The sequence below is a fragment of the Ailuropoda melanoleuca genome, chromosome 2 (assembly GCF_002007445.2).
Source record: "Ailuropoda melanoleuca isolate Jingjing chromosome 2, ASM200744v2, whole genome shotgun sequence".
Classification (NCBI taxonomy): Eukaryota; Metazoa; Chordata; class Mammalia; order Carnivora; family Ursidae; genus Ailuropoda; species Ailuropoda melanoleuca.
The window spans coordinates 98,465,848-98,488,316 of record NC_048219.1 but is presented as its reverse complement, the minus strand read 5'-3'; the positions used below and the strand labels follow the sequence as shown (position 1 = coordinate 98,488,316).

The window sequence follows — 22,469 nt, the reverse complement described above, 5'->3', positions numbered from 1 at the left end:
AGTCCCCCCATGCACTCACACACTCTCAAATAAAGAAAATCCTAAAAAATAAATAAATAAATAAATAAATAAATAAATAAATAAATAAATAAATAGAGTAGCCGCAAACGAACACACGAAGGGCACAGGAGAGGAATGATAAAGGGAGCTGGCTACAATCTCTGAAATGACACTCCCCGGCTCTCTTTAGAGAAGATTACAGGAATGACAGCAACGTGGCATCATACAGACAGAAAGCCAGGAAACAGATACCAAGATGATCAGGTCATTTTGAAGAAACTCAATGATGCTATTAACAACGTTTCCCTAAAAAGTCTAGAGAGAGAGAAACCAGAGTATTTCACAAGTGGCATGATGAAAACGGAGCGCACAAAGCCCGTGCGGTTCAAATCCAAGTGTGCGGCCAGAGCAGGTGGCTCTGCAGTGTGGAAATGCGTGGGGCGGGGGGGACTCGGAGAGCTCCAGCTGAAGTCCACACGGCCTGGGCCTGGGCCTGGGCTACGTCAATATCCTGACCTGCGGCTCCCCAGGGAGGAGGGCACGTACTGCCCAGAAACAGGGAAGCTTCCTGCAGTGTATGAAGGCATCAGGCTCACACATCTCAACTTTGGCTCCTGCAGGAAAATGGGCAAAGACCTGGAGAAATCCAAGGTGGATCAGCTCCAGCGAAAGAATAGCTCAGCAAGCGTGCGGGTGGTTGTGCAGACGGAGAGAGAGCTCAGTCATGGAAGAAAGAAATGGCTGGGTTCAAGTCGGAAAGGTAGCTTTCCCCAAGTAGCTCCTTGGTGCCCACTCTTTCACAGGCAGCCCAGGGCTGCGCCCAACGTCACTATTAAACGAACCTTGTTTCTGACGCTTTGTCATCTGGGGCCTTGCTGACCCCAGAGGCTACCCCTCCTAGGGCGAGACAGTTCTGGGATTATCAATGCCTCGCTTTTGTGTGTGCCTTTCATATGCAAACCAACCAATCCAGACACCACACCCCCACCACCTCCTCCAAGGGCTTTAGCCCTACCAGAACCACTCCAGGGCCAGGTACCTGACAGGGGACAGCCCCCAGGCCCCAGAGCCACTCCTAAGCCTGTTTGCTCCGCCTCGTCCATTCCTTCCACAGGACACCAGAGTAAAGGCTCTTGTCCAGGTTTTCCCTCAACCTCTGCCTCCTGACCTCTGGTGCCTCCCCCACAGAGCCCTGCATAGGGGTTGTGCCCCCTCCTCTTGAGAACAGTGACTGACATGCTATCTTTCAATGGCAATTGTCTCCTTATCTGTTCTTGGCCTCACTATGCCTGAAAAACAAGAAAACCTACATTTTAAATAGATCTGGACATCCCCCTGCATCATCAGGCTCCCTTGGGAGCTGGAGGGGTTAGCAGTGAGGGAGGGACACAGGGTGATGGGCGGACTGGATCCCCAGGCACCATCCTCTAAACCTCTGCAGGCATACGGTGCATCTGTGGTGCCTTCTCTCTAAATTCACTCTAAGTGAGGCCTATTTCATTTATCCTGTTACCAAAATGCTGCTGCATTGTTCTCATTTCTCATACAGTGCTTCCAGAATATAGATGGTATTAACGTCATTCTTTTTTTTTAAAGATTTTATTCATTTATTTGAAGATCATGACCTGAGCCAAAGGCACACTCTTCACCAACTGAGCCCCCCACGCGCCCCTAACATAATTCTTACGAATGTATCATTCCCAGGTCACTGGACGCTCTGGAATTAGACGGTGTTAACTGGTCCACTCAAGTCTGACATAAGCAGGAGACCTTTGAAACATTAAAAATCATTTCTATATGCTGTGAGCTGAGATAAGATAATCTGTACAGATAAGATAATCTGTACAACTAACCTCATTATTCATTTCAATAAATGTTCGTCGGTTTGTATTTTTATTAGTTTATTAATTCACAGATGAATCATGAGGAACTGACATTTGGAAAACCGTTCGTCCCTTATTTTGTTTTTAGTTTTTATTTTTTTAAAGATTTTTATTTATTTATTTATGTGACAGAGAGACAGCCAGCAAGAGAGGGAACACAGCAAGGGAGTGGGAGAGGAGGAAGCAGGCTCCTAGCAGATGTGGGGCTCGATCCCAGGACTCCAGGATCATGCCCTGAGCCGAAGGCAGACGCTTAACGACTGAGCCACCCAGGCGCCCCTGTTTTTATTTCTTTTTTAACCTGTGTTATTATGCCATTTATAAAATTCTTTGCTGATTAAACATTTCTAAATTTTATGTACCCAAAATAAAGTGTCCTTGCATGGCAAAAACAAACGAAAAACGGCAACAAGTATTTCATTTCACTCTCAAAACAACACCCGAAAGTGGGTGTGAGGTCTTCCACAGAAAACACTGGCTGACAACAGGTTCAGTGAGCTGAGAAAGAAGAGAGAGCCAGACCCCGAACCAGGGTGCATCCAAGTCGAAAATTCCCGGCTGCTTATCTGCCACCGAATTTCTAAAGAAGGATCATTAACAGTGTCATCCAAACCGATTGTTACCAAGAAGGGCAAAGACTTTTTTAAATTTAACACCACATGCTGGATACCTTCCACGGATAAACACAAGGGTCTGCCTCGTGCTTTTACTGGCTGCCTAGTGTTCCACTCTAAGAAGGTTCCATACTCAATCAGTTAAGGTGGGACAATGTGATGTAACAGGGGTAAGATGCCTCCATTCCTTACATTCCAACATGAAGGCCAGAGTGCCAAAGACTTGGAAAAAGCGTTTTTAAAAACAGGTGAATAAATTAAAATCCTGAAGTAGAGAAGCCCTTTCCCATATGGGACATGAAGAAACACACAAAAAGAATCAAGGAAAATCCAATAACCTGATCCCATAAAAAATCATAAAAACCTACACTGTGTAAAAGGAAAAACAAGCAAATGAATGAAAAATGAATGAAATAAATGAAAACATGGGAAAATTTTTTTTTTTTTAAGATTTGTTTATACGAGGGGCACCTGGGTGGCTCAGTTAGTGAAGCATCTGCCTTCGGTTCAGGTCATGATCTCAGGGTCCCCTGATCGAGCCCCTCATCAGGCTCCCTGCTCAGTGGGGAGTCTGCTTCTCCCTCTGCCTCTCCCCTCCCCCACTCGTGCCTTCTCTCCCTCGCTTTCTCTCTTTCAAATAAATAAAATCTTTTTTTAAAAAAAGAGCTTGTGTGTGTGCATGCAGGCAGAGGGGCAAAGGGACAGGGAGAGAGAATCTCAAGCAGACTCCCTACTGAGTGCTGAGCCCTACATGACCCGAACTAAAATCAAGAGTCAGCCACTCAACCCACTCAACCTACTGAGCCACCCAGGTGACCCTGGAAAAATAGAATTCTAACACATCATCCCAAATATGAAAAGAGCCTATACTAATAAACAAGGATAAAAATCCCACCTGAAAAATGGGTAATACATGAAAAGCAAACAGAATAGTAATAATCAAATAACATAAAAATTATATATATTCAGGGGTACCTGGCTGGCTCAGTCAGTGGAGCACGTGACTCTTGAACTCCAGGTTGTCCAATCGAGCCCCACATTAGGTACAGAGATTACTTAAAAATAAAATCTTTAAAAAATATACACATATATATATATTCAACATCATCAAGGAAATGAAAATTGCAATAGAATATCTTCTACCTTACCCACTACTTTAAGGTTTTTAAGGTTAAAAGGTTTTGGCAAAGGTATGGAAGAACAGACATTTTTCATTCATTAACAGAAGTCATGTATGCCAGGCACTGAGCCACAAATAGCAGTGAACAAGGTCTCTGCCTGCAAGGACTTCCTATTTCAGGTGTGGTAGAGAGGAGGACTAGACGATAAGGCAGGAGGAAATAAACAATCATTCAATACTTATTGTTCGTAAAAGTGCAAATAAGTACAACTTCATTGCAGGGCAATATGGCAGTATCTATGACAATGTTGTACTGGCAATTGTATTTCTAGATATTTATCCTGCAGATATTCTCACTCTCGCTTTAGCACAAGGTATGTGTACGCGCAAGCTCACTGGAGTTCTGGGTGTAATTCTGGAAAAAAAAAATGGAAACAAGCCTGGTGTTCCTCAAGAGAACAAATAACAGGACACCCAGAAAATGGACCATAATGTAACCAGTGAAGGTCGACTTTTGTTGTTTTTGTAAGGTACCCACATAGAAAGACTGAAAATATTTTGTTTGGGGGGATAAAAAAGAGCAAGTTGCTGAAAATACATAATATGATCCCATTTCTCAAGTCCGGAAACAACAGATGCTGGCAAGGACGCGGAGAAAGGGGAACCCTCTTGCGCTGCTGGTGGGAACGCAAGCTGGTGCAGCCACTGTGGAAAACAGTATGGAGGTTCCTCAGAAAGTTGAAAATAGAGCTACCCTATGACCCAGCAATTGCACTACTGGGTATTTACCCCAAAGATACAAACGGAGTGATCCAAAGGGGCACCTGCACCCCAGTGTTTATAGCAGCGATGTCCACAACAGCCAAACTATGGATAGAGCCTAGATGTCCATCGACAGATGAATGGATAAAGAAAATGTGGTGTGTATATACAATGGAATATTACTCGAGGCCATCAAAAAAATGAAATCTTGCCACTTGCAATGACATGGACAGAACTAGAGGGTATTATGCTAAGCAAAGTCAAGCAGAGAGAGACAATTATCATATGATCTCACTCGTATGTGGAATTTAAGAAATAAAACAGAGGATCATAGGGGACAAGAGGAAAAAGTAAAATGAAATCAGAGAGGGAGACAAACCGTAAGAGACTCTTAATCATAGGAAACAAACTGAGGGTTGCTGGAGGGGAGAAGGCGGGGCGATGGGGTAACTGGGTGACAGACAGTGAGGAGGGCACGTGATGCAATGAGCACTGGGTGTTACATAAGACTGATGACTCACTGACCTCTACCTCTGAAACTAATAATACATTATGTTAATTAAGTGAATTTAAATTTAAAAAAAGAAATCAATCTCTGGAAATAAAATAAATAAAATAAAAAATAAAAATAAATTAAAAAAGAAAGGGGCGCAGAGCACCTGGGTGGCTCAGTCAGTTAAGCATCTGATTCTTGATTTCAGCTCAGGTCATGATCTCGGTGTCGTGAGACTGAGGCTGGAAGGGGGGGCTCTGCGCAGAGTGTGGAGCCTGCTTGGGATTCTCCCACTCCCTCTGCCCCTCCCCGCCCCACTCGTGCGCGTGGGCACGCTCACACGCTCTTTATAAAAAAGGCGAGGCACACGCATTTCTATTAAGTATGTATGCCTGTGTGTCCAAATAGTTAGACATATGTAGGTTAATGTAGGACTAAGAAAAATCTGTGAAGTGGGATTACGGAAAACTTTCTACAGTACAAATTTCTGTACTGTCTGGCATTCTGTTTTATAGTAAGTATGTGCCACTTTTTTTACTCAGGAAAAAAACAAGAAGGGAAAAAAAAAACATTAAAAAAAAAAGTAATGTATTTAAGGATCACTTGGCTTACTCAGTTTATATTCCCAAACTTCAAGCTAAAAATTAATCTGGAAAGAAAACGTTAGCTATGGAGAAAGTGTAACAAGTAATCCTTTGCCTCATTCCTTAAATTCAAAGTCACTGATGTAACTGGGGAGGGGGGCAAGGTAACTGTGCTTACCACTTGCCAAATACTTGTTACTCACTTAGTTCTCTAGGCAACACACAAATGAAACCATTCTAACTCCACAGGTGAGGAATCTGAGGCTTCCAGAGATTAAGAGACTTCCCTAGAGTAGAGGCTGGTAAAAACGCAGCTGCCATCTGTCCTGGTCTGGGAGCAGGAAGACAGGACTTCCCCGCCCTGAGTTCTTATCTCCCTGGCCATTCCCTCAGGTCACTGTGGGTGGAGAGCATGGGGGGAGGGGGGAGCAACTGATTATGGTTTTCTGTTCAAGGAGGCATTTTCTACCCCCTCCATTCCTTCACAGTTATCTTCCCCACTCACCCTCAGAGCTCCATCAGAAGTCGCAGGTGACGGGCACCGGGCACCGCTCCCAGAAATGCCCGGGGTGGGGGGTTTCTCCCCTTCCACAACTCTGCAGTTCGTTATCACATCATACCACTCAATCACTCCCCAGGCTTGCCTAATTGCACGACACAGGACAGAAAAGCAGATTTCACCTCTCTCAGCCTATCCTTAAAATGGGAATAATACCTTTTCAGAGAAGTATTCAGGGGCGCCTGGGTGGCACAGCGGTTAAGCATCTGCCTTCGGCTCAGGGCATGATCCCAGTGTTATGGGATTGAGACCCACGTCAGGCTCTTCCGCTATGAGCCTGCTTCTTCCCCTCCCACTCCCCCTGCTTGTGTTCCCTCTCTCACTGGCTGTCTCTATCTCTGTCAAATAAACAAATGAAATCTTAAAAAAAAAAAAAATTATTCAAAAGAGAATATCAGAAAGTGTAAATTCTACAGTACCAAACAATGCGTCACAGACTAAAGGCTGAGGTCCTTGCACAAAGCTTTGCTTGGCTGAGGATCCAAGCAAAGTAATCCTCAATGAAACAGCTCACATCATTTAGGGAGGGGTCCAATGCGTTTGTAATCACAAAGTTAAAGATAGTATTTTAACAACCTGTGTAGGAAATGTCTCCTCCGGATTAAGTCTATTATCTGGTTGCACAGTGAATGAAGAATAGCAAACTTCAGCAGGCCTTCTTGGCTTTAATCTGTCCCAAAGCTACCACCTTGCAGTTCGCAGTTCCAAAAGGTGCAATTCTTAGTTCTAGAACCAATCCTGTGTTAATCTTTGAATTAGGAAAAGGGTAAAAATAGCAAAAAATTTCAAAGTCCCAATTTGATAACCTTGTTAACTTCCAAAACAGAATCAGGGATAGGGGTAGGGCAAATAAATAAATAAAAATTAAATATACACACACACACACGTGTGTGTGGCATTAAGGCAAACAAGTGTGTGTGTGTGGCATTAAGGCAAACAAGTGCCTGCTTCATCATCAATACATCCTATGTGCCAGACACCATTGCGGTGCTCTATGTACATTAACCTATTTTATCCACATAGCAGCATTTACTTTGTAGAGATCTTATTTCCTCCACCTTACAAATGAAGAATGGAAGGCACTGAGAGGGTAAGCGACTTGCCCACATGGCTGCCCAACAGCTCAGCCTCAGCAAGGCAGCTGGGGAACGTGGCCATCTGGTCTACCACTCCCGCCGCATCATTCACTCTGTGCTCCCCTAATCTTAGCCATCCTAACCCATTCAGGGTTCTTCAGACAGACAGTGTGCTTAACTGCACCCCCATCCCACCACTGTGTGCACCAGGTTCGCGTGCGCGCGCGCGCGCGCGCACACACACACACACACACACACACACTTCATTCTTGCCTTTGTTTGGGGCTTTTCTGTCTCCTCACTAAACCATCTTCTCCTTCCAAAGGACAGAAGTTTCATTCCATGAATGAATGTAAGGTGCCTGTAAGAATCCATTACTATATTTAAGATCCAAGAGTTCTTTGGAAGAAGATACCAAAAGCTTCCTCTGTAACAAGCCATTCTCGCAAAGCTGTTCCTTATCTCCAAGTCAGAATTCCCCACACAGATTGCCTGGGGTTCTCTTTCCTCTCTTGTCCCTAATTATTCCCCCCACGGCACACTTCTACCCCTTCCTTCTGGCTCCTGCCTTTAGGAAAGATCTGGCCAATGACAAAAAGGTTGATCTGGGACATTGCAGACCTCTATGCAACAGCTGGCCGCCCATTCCTTAGGACTCCATGTCAGAAGAAGAGGACATACTTTGTTTTACAAATAGTTTTCACCATACACAAAATTAGCCACTGGGCTTGGTGGTAAGACACCACATGTAACACACTGGCTTCACACTGCACTGAGAAATGAACATCTGATGGTTTAAGGGTCTTACAGACAGAGCATCCCCTCATGTTTTCAGAGACCTTTAAAAACACCATTACAAGGAAGAGGATATGGCATGGCCTCAAAGAAACAGTGTAATAGATGTCACAGAGCCAATGCAATAAACATCAAATACTACTAGCAGCTAACTCTTCAATTAACGAAAAAGGTTTTAACTGATGTGTCAAAACTACTGTCTTTAACTGAATCAATGACTATTTGTCACGTGACACAGAAGGAGAGGCTACTTTAAATAAGATATGCCAAAAAAAGATACTCAGTTCAGCATTATTAATAACAGCAACAAAAAGGGAGGAGAGAAAAAAATGAAATGGAAATAAAGTCATGCCTACTATTTAATTTTCTGAATATCTATAGAGCACCTCCTTCAGTGTCAAGGCACCAATCTAAATGTTGGGGATACAATGTTTAAAAAAAGCGGTTAAGCGTCTGCCTTCGGCTCAGGGCGTGGTACCGGCGTTATGGGATCGAGCCCCACATCAGGCTCCTCCGCTGGGAGCCTGCTTCTTCCTCTCGCACTCCCCCTGCTTGTGTTCCCTCTCTTGCTGGCTGTCTCTATCTCTGTCAAATAAATAAATAAAATCTTTAAAAAAAAAAAAAAGAGATATGGCTCTTCCCTCATAGAGTTTCCATTCTATTACAGGAGACAGACAGTAAAATAATTACATTGTCTATTTTCTTCCAGCAGTTATGCCACTATGCTCTGGTAAATAACAAAAAGAAACAGAGAAATAATATGCAGACATTTTAAATGATGGTAAAAAGGTTTTAGTGATGACAGAAAATGGGACACCTGGGTGGCTCAGTCAGTTAAGCGGCTGCCTTCAGGTCAAGTCATGATCCCAGGGTCCTGGGATCGGGCCCCACACCCAGCTCCCTGCTCAGCGGGGAGTTTGTTTCTCCCCATCCCTCTGCCCCTCCCCCTCCCTCTTCCCTGACTCGTGCCCTATCTCTCTAATAAAATCTTAAAAAAAAAAAAAAAGAGAGAGAAAGTATTACAAGAATAGTATTTAATAAAATCAAGAAACAATTTTATGAAGAATATGATCTCATCGAAGTAAAAAAAAAAGGTATACAAAGGAGATTCAATGATTGTAAAATCCATCTGTCTGTAAGAATATTTGATTTAGAGTAGCTAAGAAAAATGATGAAAGGAACTTCTACACTTGAATAGGGACAATTTCCAAGCCACAGTGAATAGTTCAATGTGAAACGGGGCAAGAGTCAATGACTATCAGGGCTATAGGACAAACACCTACACAAGGGTCTGTTTCTGGACTAATACTCTAGAACACAGCTTTTTTAAATGTTCCAAGTGACATTTTAAACCAGTGAGAAAAGGATAAACTAGGCAGTAACTAGTAGGTTAACTATCTAGAAAAATAAAGGTAGACCTTTATATCACATCATAAATTCCAAATGCAATGTGACAGTATAAATCTCACTGGTAAAGCTGAAATGTGTGTGTGTGTGTGTGTGTGTCCGTATATATATATAATGTAATAATAATTCAAAACATCACTACCTAATTATTAAGTTTCAAAAAAACATTCCAAATGCATTTCAATGTTAAAATTTAGAACCCATGAAATGAAATTTAGGAAACTACTAAGCAATTCTGGGGGCAGGCATTCTTAGAGTAGAAGAAAAACTATTTTAAAAGACTGAAAGATTTTACAATAGACACTTCAAATAAACTTTTTACACACACACACACACACACAAAAACACGATATAGATCCCACAGCATGAATATAGTTATCACACAATAAATATAGTTAAACGACCAGCAACCAACAGGAGAAAATGTCTGCAATGTACAGCAACTAGAAGGCTGACACTCTCCATATATGGCGTGCTCTTACAATCAACAAGATATAAACACCCGACAGAGAAATGTGTGAAGAACACGAACATAATTGATGGAGAAACTTAAAAGATCAAGAACTCTATTTTACAATATTCAACCACACAGGCTGCTACATGCTAGTTCACGATAAGCACTGTGATAGAAATGCTGCTTTAAGTTCTGTTTCACTACTCAGATAAAAACCACAATGTCCAATACTGGGAAAGAGACAGTGAAACGTGCCCGGCTGGCGTTATGAGCTGGAGCATTCTGCTGCGGAGGCCAACGCGATTTGGTAAAAATGCGTCGAAAGCCTTATTCAAACCCTTTGGTCCAAAAAGGTAATTTACTATTTTTTTTTAAACATTTACACAAAGACAACAACTAAAGCTAAGTGTCCATCCCATGAAACTGGTGAAAGCCATGGACCTGTAACCTGTGATATTATGCACCCATTACAAAAATTTAAGTTCTCAAAGCATTTTGAGTGAAATGAGGAAAGCTCATCAATCTAGTATGTCCGGAGCTGGATCAATGCTTAAAGACGCACATACGAATGTACGTGGAAATCAGGTTAGCAGCGGTCCTCAGGTGAAATTGGAAGAGATTTCAATTTTTTCTTCTCTTCTTCCTTACACGTGTCTAAATCATCCACATTTTCTACAATGAGCATGCTCCTTTAATAACCAGGGAAATGCAACTCAAAAAGTATCTGAAGTAAATACACCAAACTGACACAGGATGGGAAGAGCATAAGGCAACTCTTTTCCCATTTTAACTTTTCTACCCTGAACAAAGGAGAAAGTCTGTTTGTTTTTTTTTTATGATTTTATTTATTTATTTGACAGAGAGAGAGAGACAGCCAGCGAGAGAGGGAACACAAGCAGGGGGAGTGGGAGAGGAAGAAGCAGGCTCCCAGCGGCGCAGGGAGCCCATTGCAGGGCTCGATCCCAGGACCCTGGGATCATGCCCTGAGCTGAAGGCAGACGCTTAACGACTGAGCCACCCAGGCACCCACTGAACAAAGAAGAAAGTCTTAAAAATGCCTAGCATGAGGAGTGCCAAACATGGTCCAAAGCTGGCTGATTACAGGGAGGAGGGGTGGAGGCGAGGCAGGCCAGGCAGGCAAAGGCTTTGCAGAGGAGGGGGAGGGTGGATGGCGGGTGCAAACTCAGTGTCTCCCACCGGCCACGGAGCCCCGGACCACTCACTCCCTCCTCAGCACCGCAGCATGGGGCTGGGAACAAGACCAGCCTCGGAGCCCAGCACTCTGTGAACATCAGCGCATCTCTTCAGGCTACCTTTAGGCAAAAAAGCAGAGGCCCAGGGAGGAAAGCAAAGCTCTCCAAGTCAGTAGCATTTGACCTTCTTTGCAAAAGAAAGAAAATGGCCGAAGCCAGTCCACAGACAAGCACAGGGGCACAGAGGTCCTCGTCCACAGGGCCGCATCCCCTGCGGTCAGGGCCGGAGTCAAGGCACCTGGCGACTGACAGAGTTTGGGCTTGGCAACCAGCTGAGGCCGCAGAGCTACCCGCAGGGAGCATCGTGCCCTGCCACTGGGCCACGCCAAGCCCGGGAGGGGGCTGCTTCCATCCACAGGCGGATGCAGAGGCCCCCTGCCCAGAAGCTGGCAAGCCCGCAGAGGACCAGCCTAAGGATCGGGCTGATTTCCACCCCCGGCGGGCTCTCCAAATTAAGGCCTCCAAGTTCTACGGAAGGGCGGCAGCCCGGGGACGACCAGCTGCTTCCACACTGCAGCTCCCGTGAGATTCAGTGCGACCCCACAGAGCGCACAGTGGTCCCCCTGCCCCTCTGCTCTGCCTGCTTAAAAATACAGGGGCAATTAAGCCACTTGATGCCAGGGTGTCGATGAGGTGACCGGGAAGGAAGTGCAATAAACACATACACACCATCACACAGAAACCACAAAAAACGCCATCTGTTAGGACACTGATCCACGTGTCCTGATAAAGGGAATCAGCAACTGAACAGCCATTATCATACCAGGCACTCTAAACAGCTGCATTCTTTCATGTCACAAAATTACACTTCTCCGTTTACATCGAGACACAGAGAAAAAGCAAAGGCAGCTCAGTCACGGCGTGAGGAAGTGCGAGAGTGGAGATTCAAATGGCAAAGCCCCTGCCACTTGTCTCAGGACACGGTGGGCGGTCCTGGCGCCATGGCCACACGGGACTTCTGCCTGGCACGCGTGGAACCGAAGGGACAGCAGACCTCATATATCTAAGGTGCTCCATGTATGTCCAGCAAAGGATACCGGCCACGGTCACAGTAAACAGGAATTCTAACAACGGCTGCCGATGACAGCCTCTGCCCCGGGGACGGCACACCCACGGCTGGCCCGAGCAACTCTATACTGAGCCGTCCACCTTCCAGTCCACCTTCCAGACCGCGACGCGTGGAGGCTCAGGGAGCTCTCACCGCCAGGAAATGGAATCTCTCTGGCACAACAGTCTCCTTCCCAACTAACCCCACTGTGACCGGCACGGAAACCAGCTAAGGAAGCCCAAGTGCGTCATCCGGGTCACCTCCCCGTTCCTGCTGGGAGGTCTGCCCAGCACCCGGGCTCTGCCCTGGCCGAGCGTGATGGCCACTACCTTGGTTGAGATAGGTCAGAGTCTCTTCGTGCAGCTTCACGGCGGGCGATGTGGCCGCGCACAGCACGTACTGCAGGGGCGGCAGGCGGGCCTCGTTCTCGGGGGACAGCTGGGGCTCCTCTTGCTTGAAGATGGGCAGGGCGAGCACATCACTGCAATACACAGGAGGGAGCGGTCAGGAGCAGGGCCCCCAGGAGCCCATGGGCAAAGACAGAGCCAAGCTGGAGAAGTGGGTCCTGACCAGGGCCATCAATGGCAACACGGCAGAGCCGCCGCAGTGTGCCGCCAGGGTGCAGACCTCACGCATCACGAGCGCTCCGGGATGCTCGTTTCAAACCGAGCCACCCAATCCTTGATTCTATTTTTCACTCAATGGCCCTCCAGAGATTTACTGAATCAAATCAAGGAGGCAAAAACACTAAGTTACCTAAAATCTACAGATTACCAAAATCTTCTCTGTGACAACTGGCAGCAACGGAGTGAACTTTAAATGCCACATGGTTGCCATCCACAAGAGATTGCTCATTATGTAGTCTTGCTCTTAGCCGAAGAATCTGAACAAACATTTTCATTTTCTTAAGTGAACTATTCTACTCCTCAGCGGCTTCTCAGACCAATTCAACCTTGTCCTCAGGGCTCTATAAACTATGCAAATAAAACTACAATTCACTCGTCCAGGCTGTGACAGCCCACCACTCCCCATCTTAAAAAAAAAAAAAAAAAGAAAAAAAAAAAGGACAGTTGGCCCATAACCCTGATTTTAAGGGTCATACTAATACCTCCTAAATGCAAATGAAAAGACTTAGGTTTTAATTCAATTTCCTTATTCAAATGCAAAAAATCAAGATGCTCAGAAATCCTTTTCTTCCACCTCTGAACAAAACTCTCCGCCATAACCAAAAAAATCAGCCTCCCATTAGCCTGGGACTTGTCTCTAGATGTACTTTTTAAATGCCCTGGCAAGGGAAAAAGAAATTCTCGAGAACATGAAAGACCTGTGAGCAGGAGAAGCTTAGTTTAAGACCTCTAAATTATAAACAGCATGGAAACAGGTGCCCCAAAAGTGCCAGGGCCCTTATCTTGATAACCCTCCTCCCTCTAAGTGTCCCAGGTTATGAATCAGATTCACCGACCCCACTTCACTATATAAACAGCCGTCACTGGTACAACGTGTTCCTCGTACAATACAATAAACCAGTCGTCTCTAAAACACAAACCCAGCACACACCCCAGCAATCCCAAACAATTCTCAGAAGTTTAAGTCTGGCTTGGAGCACACCTGGAAACTCTCCTGTGTGGGGGCTGCCCCTGCCACCATCCCCAGCCCAAAGACAGGAGCGCCGTGCTCTCTTGGCTCCCCCCGCACCTCACCTTCCTTTTGCCACACTGGTGCACACTCCCAGCCCAAGTGGTTATCTAGGAACATAGGAGCAGCAGGCCTGCTCACCTGGGGATTGCATAATTTCATGTTTGCCAAGACTGTGTTAAGTTAATAATCCATGGGCTGCTGCCTTTAAATTTAAAGAAAAGAAAGAGAAAGAAAGGAAAAAAAGAAAAGGAAAGGAAAGAAAAAAGAGAACTAGGGGTGGTAAGAACCATCACTCAACAGTAATTTATTTCAAGCCTGGCACCCTTATTTGCCAAGGAATAAAAGGCACGAGAACATCAAACAGAAAAAGGGAAGAAAGGAGTAAAGGCCACTACCTTGGTAAGGCCAGACAACTTGCAGAGGTTCTGCAGGGCAAAGAAATGACCGAAAATAAATATATTAACCAAGGAAAAAGACAAGACTTTCGAGTTGAGGAAACCAATGGCATAGTCACTGACGGTCACTTTGGCCTTCAATGAGGTCAGCCTCTAAAAGGGTTAAAAACCCAGTTTCCAAGACACGAAATAAAATTATTTTTTCAACAGCATGGACCAAATGCTTCCTTATGCATGGTCCCTGAATGACCCCAGAAACCAATATGGCTTTCTGGCACCTTTCACCCCAATTCCCACCCCACCTCCCAACCCCTGAAACAATACCAAAATCCTAAGAAGGTTAAGGAATTCCACAGACCAATTTCCATTTCAGAAGCAAAAGCACTTCCCGTACAAGGGGAGCACTATTCCTAATGGGATGACACTTTAAGTATCCAGGAAGTTTTAAATACACTCACATTCCACTCAAGGTCACCTTCAAACTCACTCTTAAGATATGGCAACATATTTAACGGCCACAAACTAAAATTTAGGCAAAACCTCAACCATAACCCATCACACAGTACAATAAAAATGGACTCCATTGCAGCATTTCAGGCAGGTGAATGGACACAATTTTCTGCAGAGACTAAAACCTGCCCAGTGGACTTCTGACATGCCCCAGGGCAGCTTCCCTCTGGTGACATTTCCATGGTCTGCAGGGAAGGCCATCATTCCTTAATTAAGTGTGAGAGTTAGGAGACCTCCTCCTATTCAGGCGCATGAATAAAAAACAGAGGACACATCTGTTATAACCCAATCATTTCTTTGCTTCTGGAACGGGGCTGTCTTCAGAGAGGACTAGTGGACACATACTTATCAGAAACCAGGATTTCCAAAGAACGTGTACTGTAAATCTGAGTGGGAACTTCTTGGGAGGGAGGGAAAAAAAAAAAAAGGCACTCAGAATAGCTCTCACTTCAGGGCTATCGGCACCAGCGATTCCTTCCAGCTCACCATTCACTTTCTCTGAGCCCATACCAAATGCCCTTTGGGTAAAATTAGGCACATTTCATAAACTGTGACTAGGATGGAAATAAAGACAGGCTAAAGCTGGTTCAGGCGAGTTCAGTAAATGAAATGACTGCCCATTAGTGCCCAGCGAGCTGCAGAACAGGGAAAAACAATCCTCCAGGAACTGAAGCTAACGGGGCTCCGACTTCCTTAAAGGGGATAAGACAGAACTTTGAAAAACAAGCAGGACTTACTTTTCCCTTTGAAGAGCACTAGTCAAGTCCCTGCAGAAGAAGAAAGATTTCCATCAAGGGCAATAAACGTGCGCGCCCCAGGCCAATACACGCAAGACCACCTGGAGGGAGGGGGCAGCCAGTCCCTCTGAGCCCCCGCCCGCCGGCTCGCGAGGCTGAAGCGCAAGATCGACCCTCGCCGCTCACTCTCCCCCTTCGGCCGCCCAAGGACACCGGAGAGGGCGCGAGGTTCGGAGAGGGACCCGGGCAGAGAGGGGCAAAGAGCAGGGGACTAGACTTCCCCGCGACGGGCACCGGACTGAGGGCAGAAGTTTCCTCTGCTCCGACGCGAGCGGGGAGAGGAGAGACGGGGGAGGCTGACGGCCCCAGAGGCTGCGGCCAGTAGGTGTGTGCTCCGCGCCCGCCAGGGTCTTCAAGGGACGACGGGTCCCGCCGGGNCAGGTAGCTGCCGGAGTTGTGCTGGTTATAGTGCTCGGGCTGCGTGTGCCAGAACAGCATGGCTGCAGCTCCGCGCCCGCCGCGCCCCAGGCGTAGCAGCGAACCAGCGGCGGTCCGCGCGCACCTCTCCCGCTCCTGGAAGCCGCGCTCAGAACCGGCGGTACGGCCGGCCAGGCGCATTTATGGACGGCCCGGGGGCGGGGCCACGGTCGGACCCGCCCCCCTCAGGCGGCGCGGCGGGGCGGTGGCCTCCGGAGGCCGCGCACCTGGCTGACCGGCTCGGGCGTGCCCTTCCCGGGAGCGAGCGCGCCTCGGGGCTGCGGGACTGGAGGGGGGCGGAGCGGCCGCGGACGGGGGCTGAGGCCTGGCCTCCTCTCTCGCCCCCGAGGGTGGAGTCCAGGTGACCCTCACCACCGCCCCGACGACCTCCCGCGTTTCCCCAGCGCACCGCCCTTGACTCTGCGCGCAGGGCGGGTCGCCACAGCGGCACCGCGGCTTGGGAGAGGCTGCCCCGAGCTTGGATGTTAGGGTCCCCGGACCGGACATTCTCCACCCTCTTACCTTGCTCTTGTTTTTTCATTCCACTTTACACTCTCTTCAATCACGGTACTTTTTATTTTTGTTCATTGTCTTTTCCACTAAAACGTAAGCTGCAAGAGGGCAATCAAGGCCTGGACTCCAACTCATCGTGTTTTCCCAGTGCCTAGAAAAGTGCTTGGGATATAGTAAATGCTTCATAAATATTTGTTGAATAAATATGAAAAAAAGGAATGCATCGAGTGGGTAATCAGAGGAGGCTTCCCGAAGGAAGTGACATTGTGCCAAGACCTTACAGACTTGGAGGAAGCATCTCTCTGAGCATCTGGAGGGAAAGTGGGTCAGGCCCTGGTTAGTAATTGCCAAGGCAGACCAACTTTAGCATGGCTTGGTCTGGGTGACCAAGGGGATAAGGAAATAAGGTGAGAGAGGTGGACACAGCAGATCACAGAGGGCCTGGCAGGCCCTGACACGGAGCTGGGATTTCTAAAGGTGTTTTCAGCTTCAGAAGAGAAGTTGAATATGTGATTTGCCTTTTGGAAAGATCGGTCTGGAAGAAGTATAGACAGTGGATCATGGTGCGGGGGGGGGGGGGGTCAATAAGGACGGCATGGAGGTCATAGAGCCATGACTCACACCCAAGTGATATCCCCCGCTCCATGCCACAGAGTCTGGAACAGAAGAGCTGGACGTTCTGTCTCTGAGTGTTGATGGGATGGAATGAAGTCCCATGAAGCCCCAGACTTGCAACTCCAGCTCCCCCAAGCATGGATGTGGGTAAAACCCTCCCTCACTCTGCTCTCGCAGCAACTCTTCCTCCAGCACAGGTCATGGCTGGCAAGGCACTTCCTCAAAGCAGCTCTCAGGGACTGCTGCCTCCCCACTGCTCTTCTACCCCATGAGGAAAATAGAAATGTGTCATCCAAACCCCGGCAAGGAAGGACTTACTGTGCGAGCCGCGAGGAGTGCTGTAAGCAGAGAGCCCTCGGCCATCAGCCCCTTCAGGGACAGCCTTTGCGGCAGAGAGCCTCCTTGCCCAAGGTCACACCCAGGGAGGGGCGTCCACATCCCAATGCCCATTGAGACAGGAGAATGAAAGTCTGGCCATCTCTGCAGATTGGCTCTTTTAGCCCCAGGACTCCCCGAGGGGCCCGTCAAATGTGTCATGGGTACCTCCCATGGGACCTCCCTCAGTCCACTCCTGCTTCCTTCCCATCCCTTGCACAGGTGCTAATCTCAAGGAAACTTCCTAACAAACATCCTGAACGCTAAGCTCTGTCTCAGGGTCCATGACAAGCACAGCATCTAAGTGGGAGACCCTCGGGGGTGGTGTGCAAAGAGCACACCCTTAATGGATCCCTTCACTGGACAAATACCCCAGAGCACCTGCCACGTGCAGACACGGCACGGGGTGCGGGTGGCGCTCTAACTGGAGAGGCCGGTGGGAAAGCAAGAGTAGAGGCTGCTCTAGGAGTACGACGGAGGGTTGTGGAGCTCTGGACAGCCCCCCGGGAAAGTGATGTCTCCTGCTGGATGGGTAAGTGGAAGTTAGGCCAATCTATGAAGCGGAGCTTGGAGGAGGGTCTCTAGCTATGCACACAGCATGTGCCAAAGCCCAGAGGAAGGGCTCCGGTCGTGGGAAACAGATGACCCAGGTTCAGACCTGGGTTTTCCACCTGACTCCGTCAGGATCTGTGACCCTGGGTGGAATAAACGGACTGCGTGCGTGCTGCTTCTCTCATCAGGAGGGCTCTGTGACTTGCTTTGACCATAGAATGCCAGGGAAATGATGCTGGCCCTGTTCCAGGCTGGCCCCTAGGAGGCCGGGCGGCCTTCTGCCTCTGCTTTCCTGGAGTTCTGGACCACCCTGTAGAGTGGAGATCAAAGCCCAGCCCACCCCCAACCGTTCCAGCCCCAGCAGAGGCCATCTCAGATTTGACAATGGATCTGCTCCTGCAGACACCACACAGAACGAGCGTGAGTCCTGCCACCCGGCCCTGCCCAAAATGCAGACTTGAGAGCCCATGCTCTTCGGCCACCATCAATTCCTGTCCTAAGGCCCTGCATTCCTTTCTTGGAACGAGGTTGGGCAGATGTGCTGGGATCCAGATGTGTGTCTGCTCCTGAGTAGTAGCCCGGGGCCCCCACAGCGTCCTCAAAGGACAGCACCCTCTTGGCCACTCCATAGGGGATGCCAGCTGCGCTTAGAGGAGGTCACCATGAAGAATCTGGAGCCTGACACGCGGGGGGATGGTTTCCACGAATGAACAGGACTTTAAGGATGGCCAAAGTAGGTGGGGAGGTATCCTAGCCAGAGGAAAAAGTCTGTATAATTACATTTATCCCCATATTGTTTATAATAGTAAACATTGGAGACAAACGAAATGTCCATCAGTGGGAGGCTAGAGATATCATCCGTGGCCTGTTCACATGACGGAATTCTCCACACGCTTGAAAATGAACTAGAGCTCCATGGATGACACTCACAGCATGAAGTAAGGCAAAGAGGAGCAAGATGTGGATTACTATCGTATAATACGCTTTATCAGATTTAGCAACACGCAGAATAGCACTAGCGGCTGTACACGAGTCTCTACCTATGCGGCGAGGAAGTAACAGACCCAAGTCTCAGGGCAGGGCTTACCGCTGCCGAGGGGGGCTCATGTCGGGGCTCACACAGGGGCGTCAACTGTGGGCCATTACCATGAGCGGCCATTAGAACATTCTTATATATTCCGGCAATCTGAAATATTTCATTAATAGGTGTATTTTTAAAAATTTTTTTAAAGATCTTGTTAATTTATTTGAGAGAAGAGGGAGAGAGAGCATGAGCAGGGGGAGGGGCAAAGGAGAAGGAAGAAGCAGACTCCCTGCTGAGCAGGGAGCCCAATGCAGGGCTCCGATCCCACAACCCTGAGATCAGGGCCCTGAGATCATGAACTAAGTCAAAGGCAGATGCTTAACCAACTGAGCCACCCAGGCACCCTTCATTCATAGATTTATTTTTGGGTACATGCAAAGGCCAGAAGCATCGGCAGCCAAGGGTGTGGCATAGGAAAGAAAAGAAAAGGATTGCATTTGCCCTGAACCACAATTCAAGTTTCACATGCTTTGCCTGGAGAGGACAGAGCCCCTTCTAAAACAACTGGAAAAGGCAGGTATGGAGGCTCCCAGGTATGTGCAGGTAGCAAGCAGCTCCCCGTCTGCCCAGACCCCATGACCTTTCCCTGGACAGGCCCAGCCCGTACCCTGATGTCAGCCCCTCAGGGCCCATACACGGACGAGGGACTGCTCATTGTGGGGGAAGGTGAGAAGGAGGCATCCACACCTGCTGTCCACATCCTGGGAGGGCAGGGCTAGTGGACTAACAATGTCTGATGCTAAAAAGCCATTGATTTTGCTGACTGGTGCTCCCCGAAGGGGAGAAGAACTGAGACCCCCAACTGATTTTGGGAATAGCTAATCTGGGCTGGACGCTTTTCACAGTAGCCCTGGGTGGGGAGGGGCAGTGTGCCCTTTTGCAGACGGGGAAGGAGAGGCTGCCACAGAGTAAGGAAGCAGCTGGAGTGTGTAAGGCCGCAAGATGGAAGGAAAAGGCCGAGGGCCAAGGAGAGGGGCAGACTGTGGTGCCTGCCTAGCCACCCCTCCCTAGAGGGACACCTTGTCTGCCCTTTGGCAAGGTCCCCGGCAGATTCCCCTAGGTAGGGTGCCTCTGCAGAGCTCATGGGCAGGCATTTCCTCCTGGGGAGAGCCTCTCCCGTGGGTGCTGTTATGCCCACAGGCTAAACACAGAGAGTGCAACACTGTCAGGCTGGAGGCCGGGCCAGCCCTCACTGCTGTGCACATGGCCCAGACAGGAAAATGGGACGGCCCGGGACTGGCAGGACGGAGCCCGCCTAGCCCTGGTCTCTGGCCTGCCTGGCCCTCCTTAAAGCACTCCAGACCCTGACTCCCGCTGAGGGGCAGTGCCCTAGGCAGGAGATAAGGAGGAAGCTCCCACCTGCTGAGCACCGCTCTGCATAGCTATTAACTTAATTCATGCAATCCCCACTTCACCTCTGCAAGGAGGGGAACCGGCTCGGAAGGTTGCAGTCACTTGCCTAAGGCAAGGTGACCGAGATTCAAAATTTGAACCCAGGCCATCTGACTCCGGACCTCTGTACTCGGTCCCCTGTTTGGCACAACCCCTTGACCCTCAGCCTAGGCCAGGGTATGGGAGGGGCAGCCGTGCACAGGGTTCTAGCCCAACCCAGGTCACACCCAACCTGCACCCAACAGCTGGGGAAGGCTAGGATGTCTGAGGTCCTTGGGAGCTGACAGCCCTCCTGGGAAGGCAATGATCTTCCTTGAGTCAGTGCCCCCAACAGGCTCTGGAATCTCCCAGGCAGAGGCCATGTCCTCCTCCAAAATGCGTGCCCTGCCCCTGACACGGGGTCATCATTATGAGCCGCTGGATTAATCTGATTGACATTAACTTCCATGCGACAGCCTGGTGGATGTTCGAATAGGAAACTCACCAGTGTGGTTTATTACATCATGAACTAATCTTCTGGGAATAACCTAGAAATGCACCCAAAATTCAAAGGGTGGTACCAGGAAAGGAAAATCTCCTCCCTGCCCCCTCCGCTTCTCCCCTCATCCAACTTTCCAGGGTTAGAAGTTTCCGTGGGCTCTTCCCAAATATGTATGGGAGGCACACTAGGGACTTCGAGCTATCTAGAAATTTTAGAGCTAGGTAACACAGGCTTCCTGGAGGAGGAGAGGAGGGGTAATTTGAGCTGGGGCCCTGAGGGAGGTAGGATTTCTGTGGTGAAAGAATAGAAGCGATTCTCCAGGCGTGAGGAACAGTGCGAGCAAAGGTGTCGAGGGAGGAAAGAGTGTGCTGCTCTAGGGTTACGATAATGGGGGAGCCATGGGGCGTCCCCCTGGAGTAAGAAGGGGCCAAGTGACCATAACTCTCCGTGACCTCTGACTTCTGGGGAGGGGACTGGTTGTGCCACCTTGGGCAAGTCACTTAACCTCTCTGTTGCTGGGTGCGTGGGGGACGTTTGCTGAGGAGCGACCAGCAGCCGTCCAGGAGTGGGTGAGGGTAGGAGTGGGCGGAGGATGGGACTCAGCTATGGTGGCTCTGGAGCTGAGATGGCCCTCAGAATTGTCCAGAAATTGAGCAAGGGATACACCCACACTCACGAATGTCCATCCGATGCAGGTTGCCCCTAGGGAAGGGTGATGACCTTGAGCAAAGTGACTCAGCTGGAGGCGAGTCCTGGAGGGTGACCCAGACAGTGGTAGGAACGCCTCGCGGGAGCCTGAGTGCATTGGCGGGGAGGGGACCTGGCCGGGCACAGCACCCCCCAGGCTCTCCGAGCTGAGTCTCATTCATGACAGGAAGGTGATGACACCTGCATCTTGCAGCTCCTGGGAGGATTCGGGGAGACAGTCCCTGGGGCGTGCAGGGCACCCTCTCCCTACCTTCTCTAAAGCACTTTCCGCTTTTCAGCCGCACATTACCAATCTCGTTTTTTAATTCTCGAACATTTAAAAGTGTGTGGTGGATCCAAAACCCAGGGGCTGGTTAGAGTTTCATTCTGCTGCAAGCAACAAAAGCCCCCAAATAAAGAGGGCCTAAAGAAGATAGACACTTCTTTCTCCCGTAACTTCTATTAAGTCTAGAGTTAACACCATCCAATACTGTACCCACGAGCCCCACGTGGCCATGGAGCATTGGAAATATGGGCAGCCTTAGTCAGGATGTGTTGTAAGTGGAAGGTACAGCGATCCCCCCCTTATCCGCAGTTTTGCTCTCCGCAGTTCTCATTCCCCAAAGTCAGCCGCAGCGGGGAGCAACGATCCTCCTTCTGATACCTCGTCAGAAGGTCATAGCAGCCTGACGCAACGTCACTGTGCCTCCGTCATTCCCCTCCTGTCACCTCATCACATAGGCATTTTGTCATCTCTCAGCATCCCAAGAAGGAGGGTGAGCACAGGACAGTAAGATATCGTGAGAGAGACAGGCCACATTCACATAACTTTTATTGGTGTGTTGTTTTTTGTTTTTTGGTTTTTTTTAAAGATTTTATTTATTTATTTGACAGAGAAAGACAGCCAGCGAGAAAGGGAACACAAGCAGGGGGAGTGGGAGAGGAAGAAGCAGGCTCTCAGCGGA

At 48.6% G+C, this 22,469-nt stretch overlaps 1 protein-coding gene across 1 annotated transcript in view; it reads right to left on the bottom strand.

Annotated features, from left to right (window-relative positions):
- The window catches only part of TFCP2L1 (transcription factor CP2 like 1), a 58,539-nt gene extending 42,619 nt beyond the window's left edge, over nucleotides 1-15,920 (bottom strand). The window contains exons 1-2 of the mRNA XM_034654394.1: nucleotides 15,762-15,920; nucleotides 12,378-12,529 (exon numbers count right to left, since the gene is read on the bottom strand). Coding sequence (XP_034510285.1) covers nucleotides 12,378-12,529; nucleotides 15,762-15,826 — 217 coding nt within the window. The 5' untranslated portion in view covers nucleotides 15,827-15,920. The remainder of the gene's footprint in view (nucleotides 1-12,377; nucleotides 12,530-15,761) is intronic.
- Nucleotides 15,921-22,469: the final 6,549 nt, after the last annotated feature.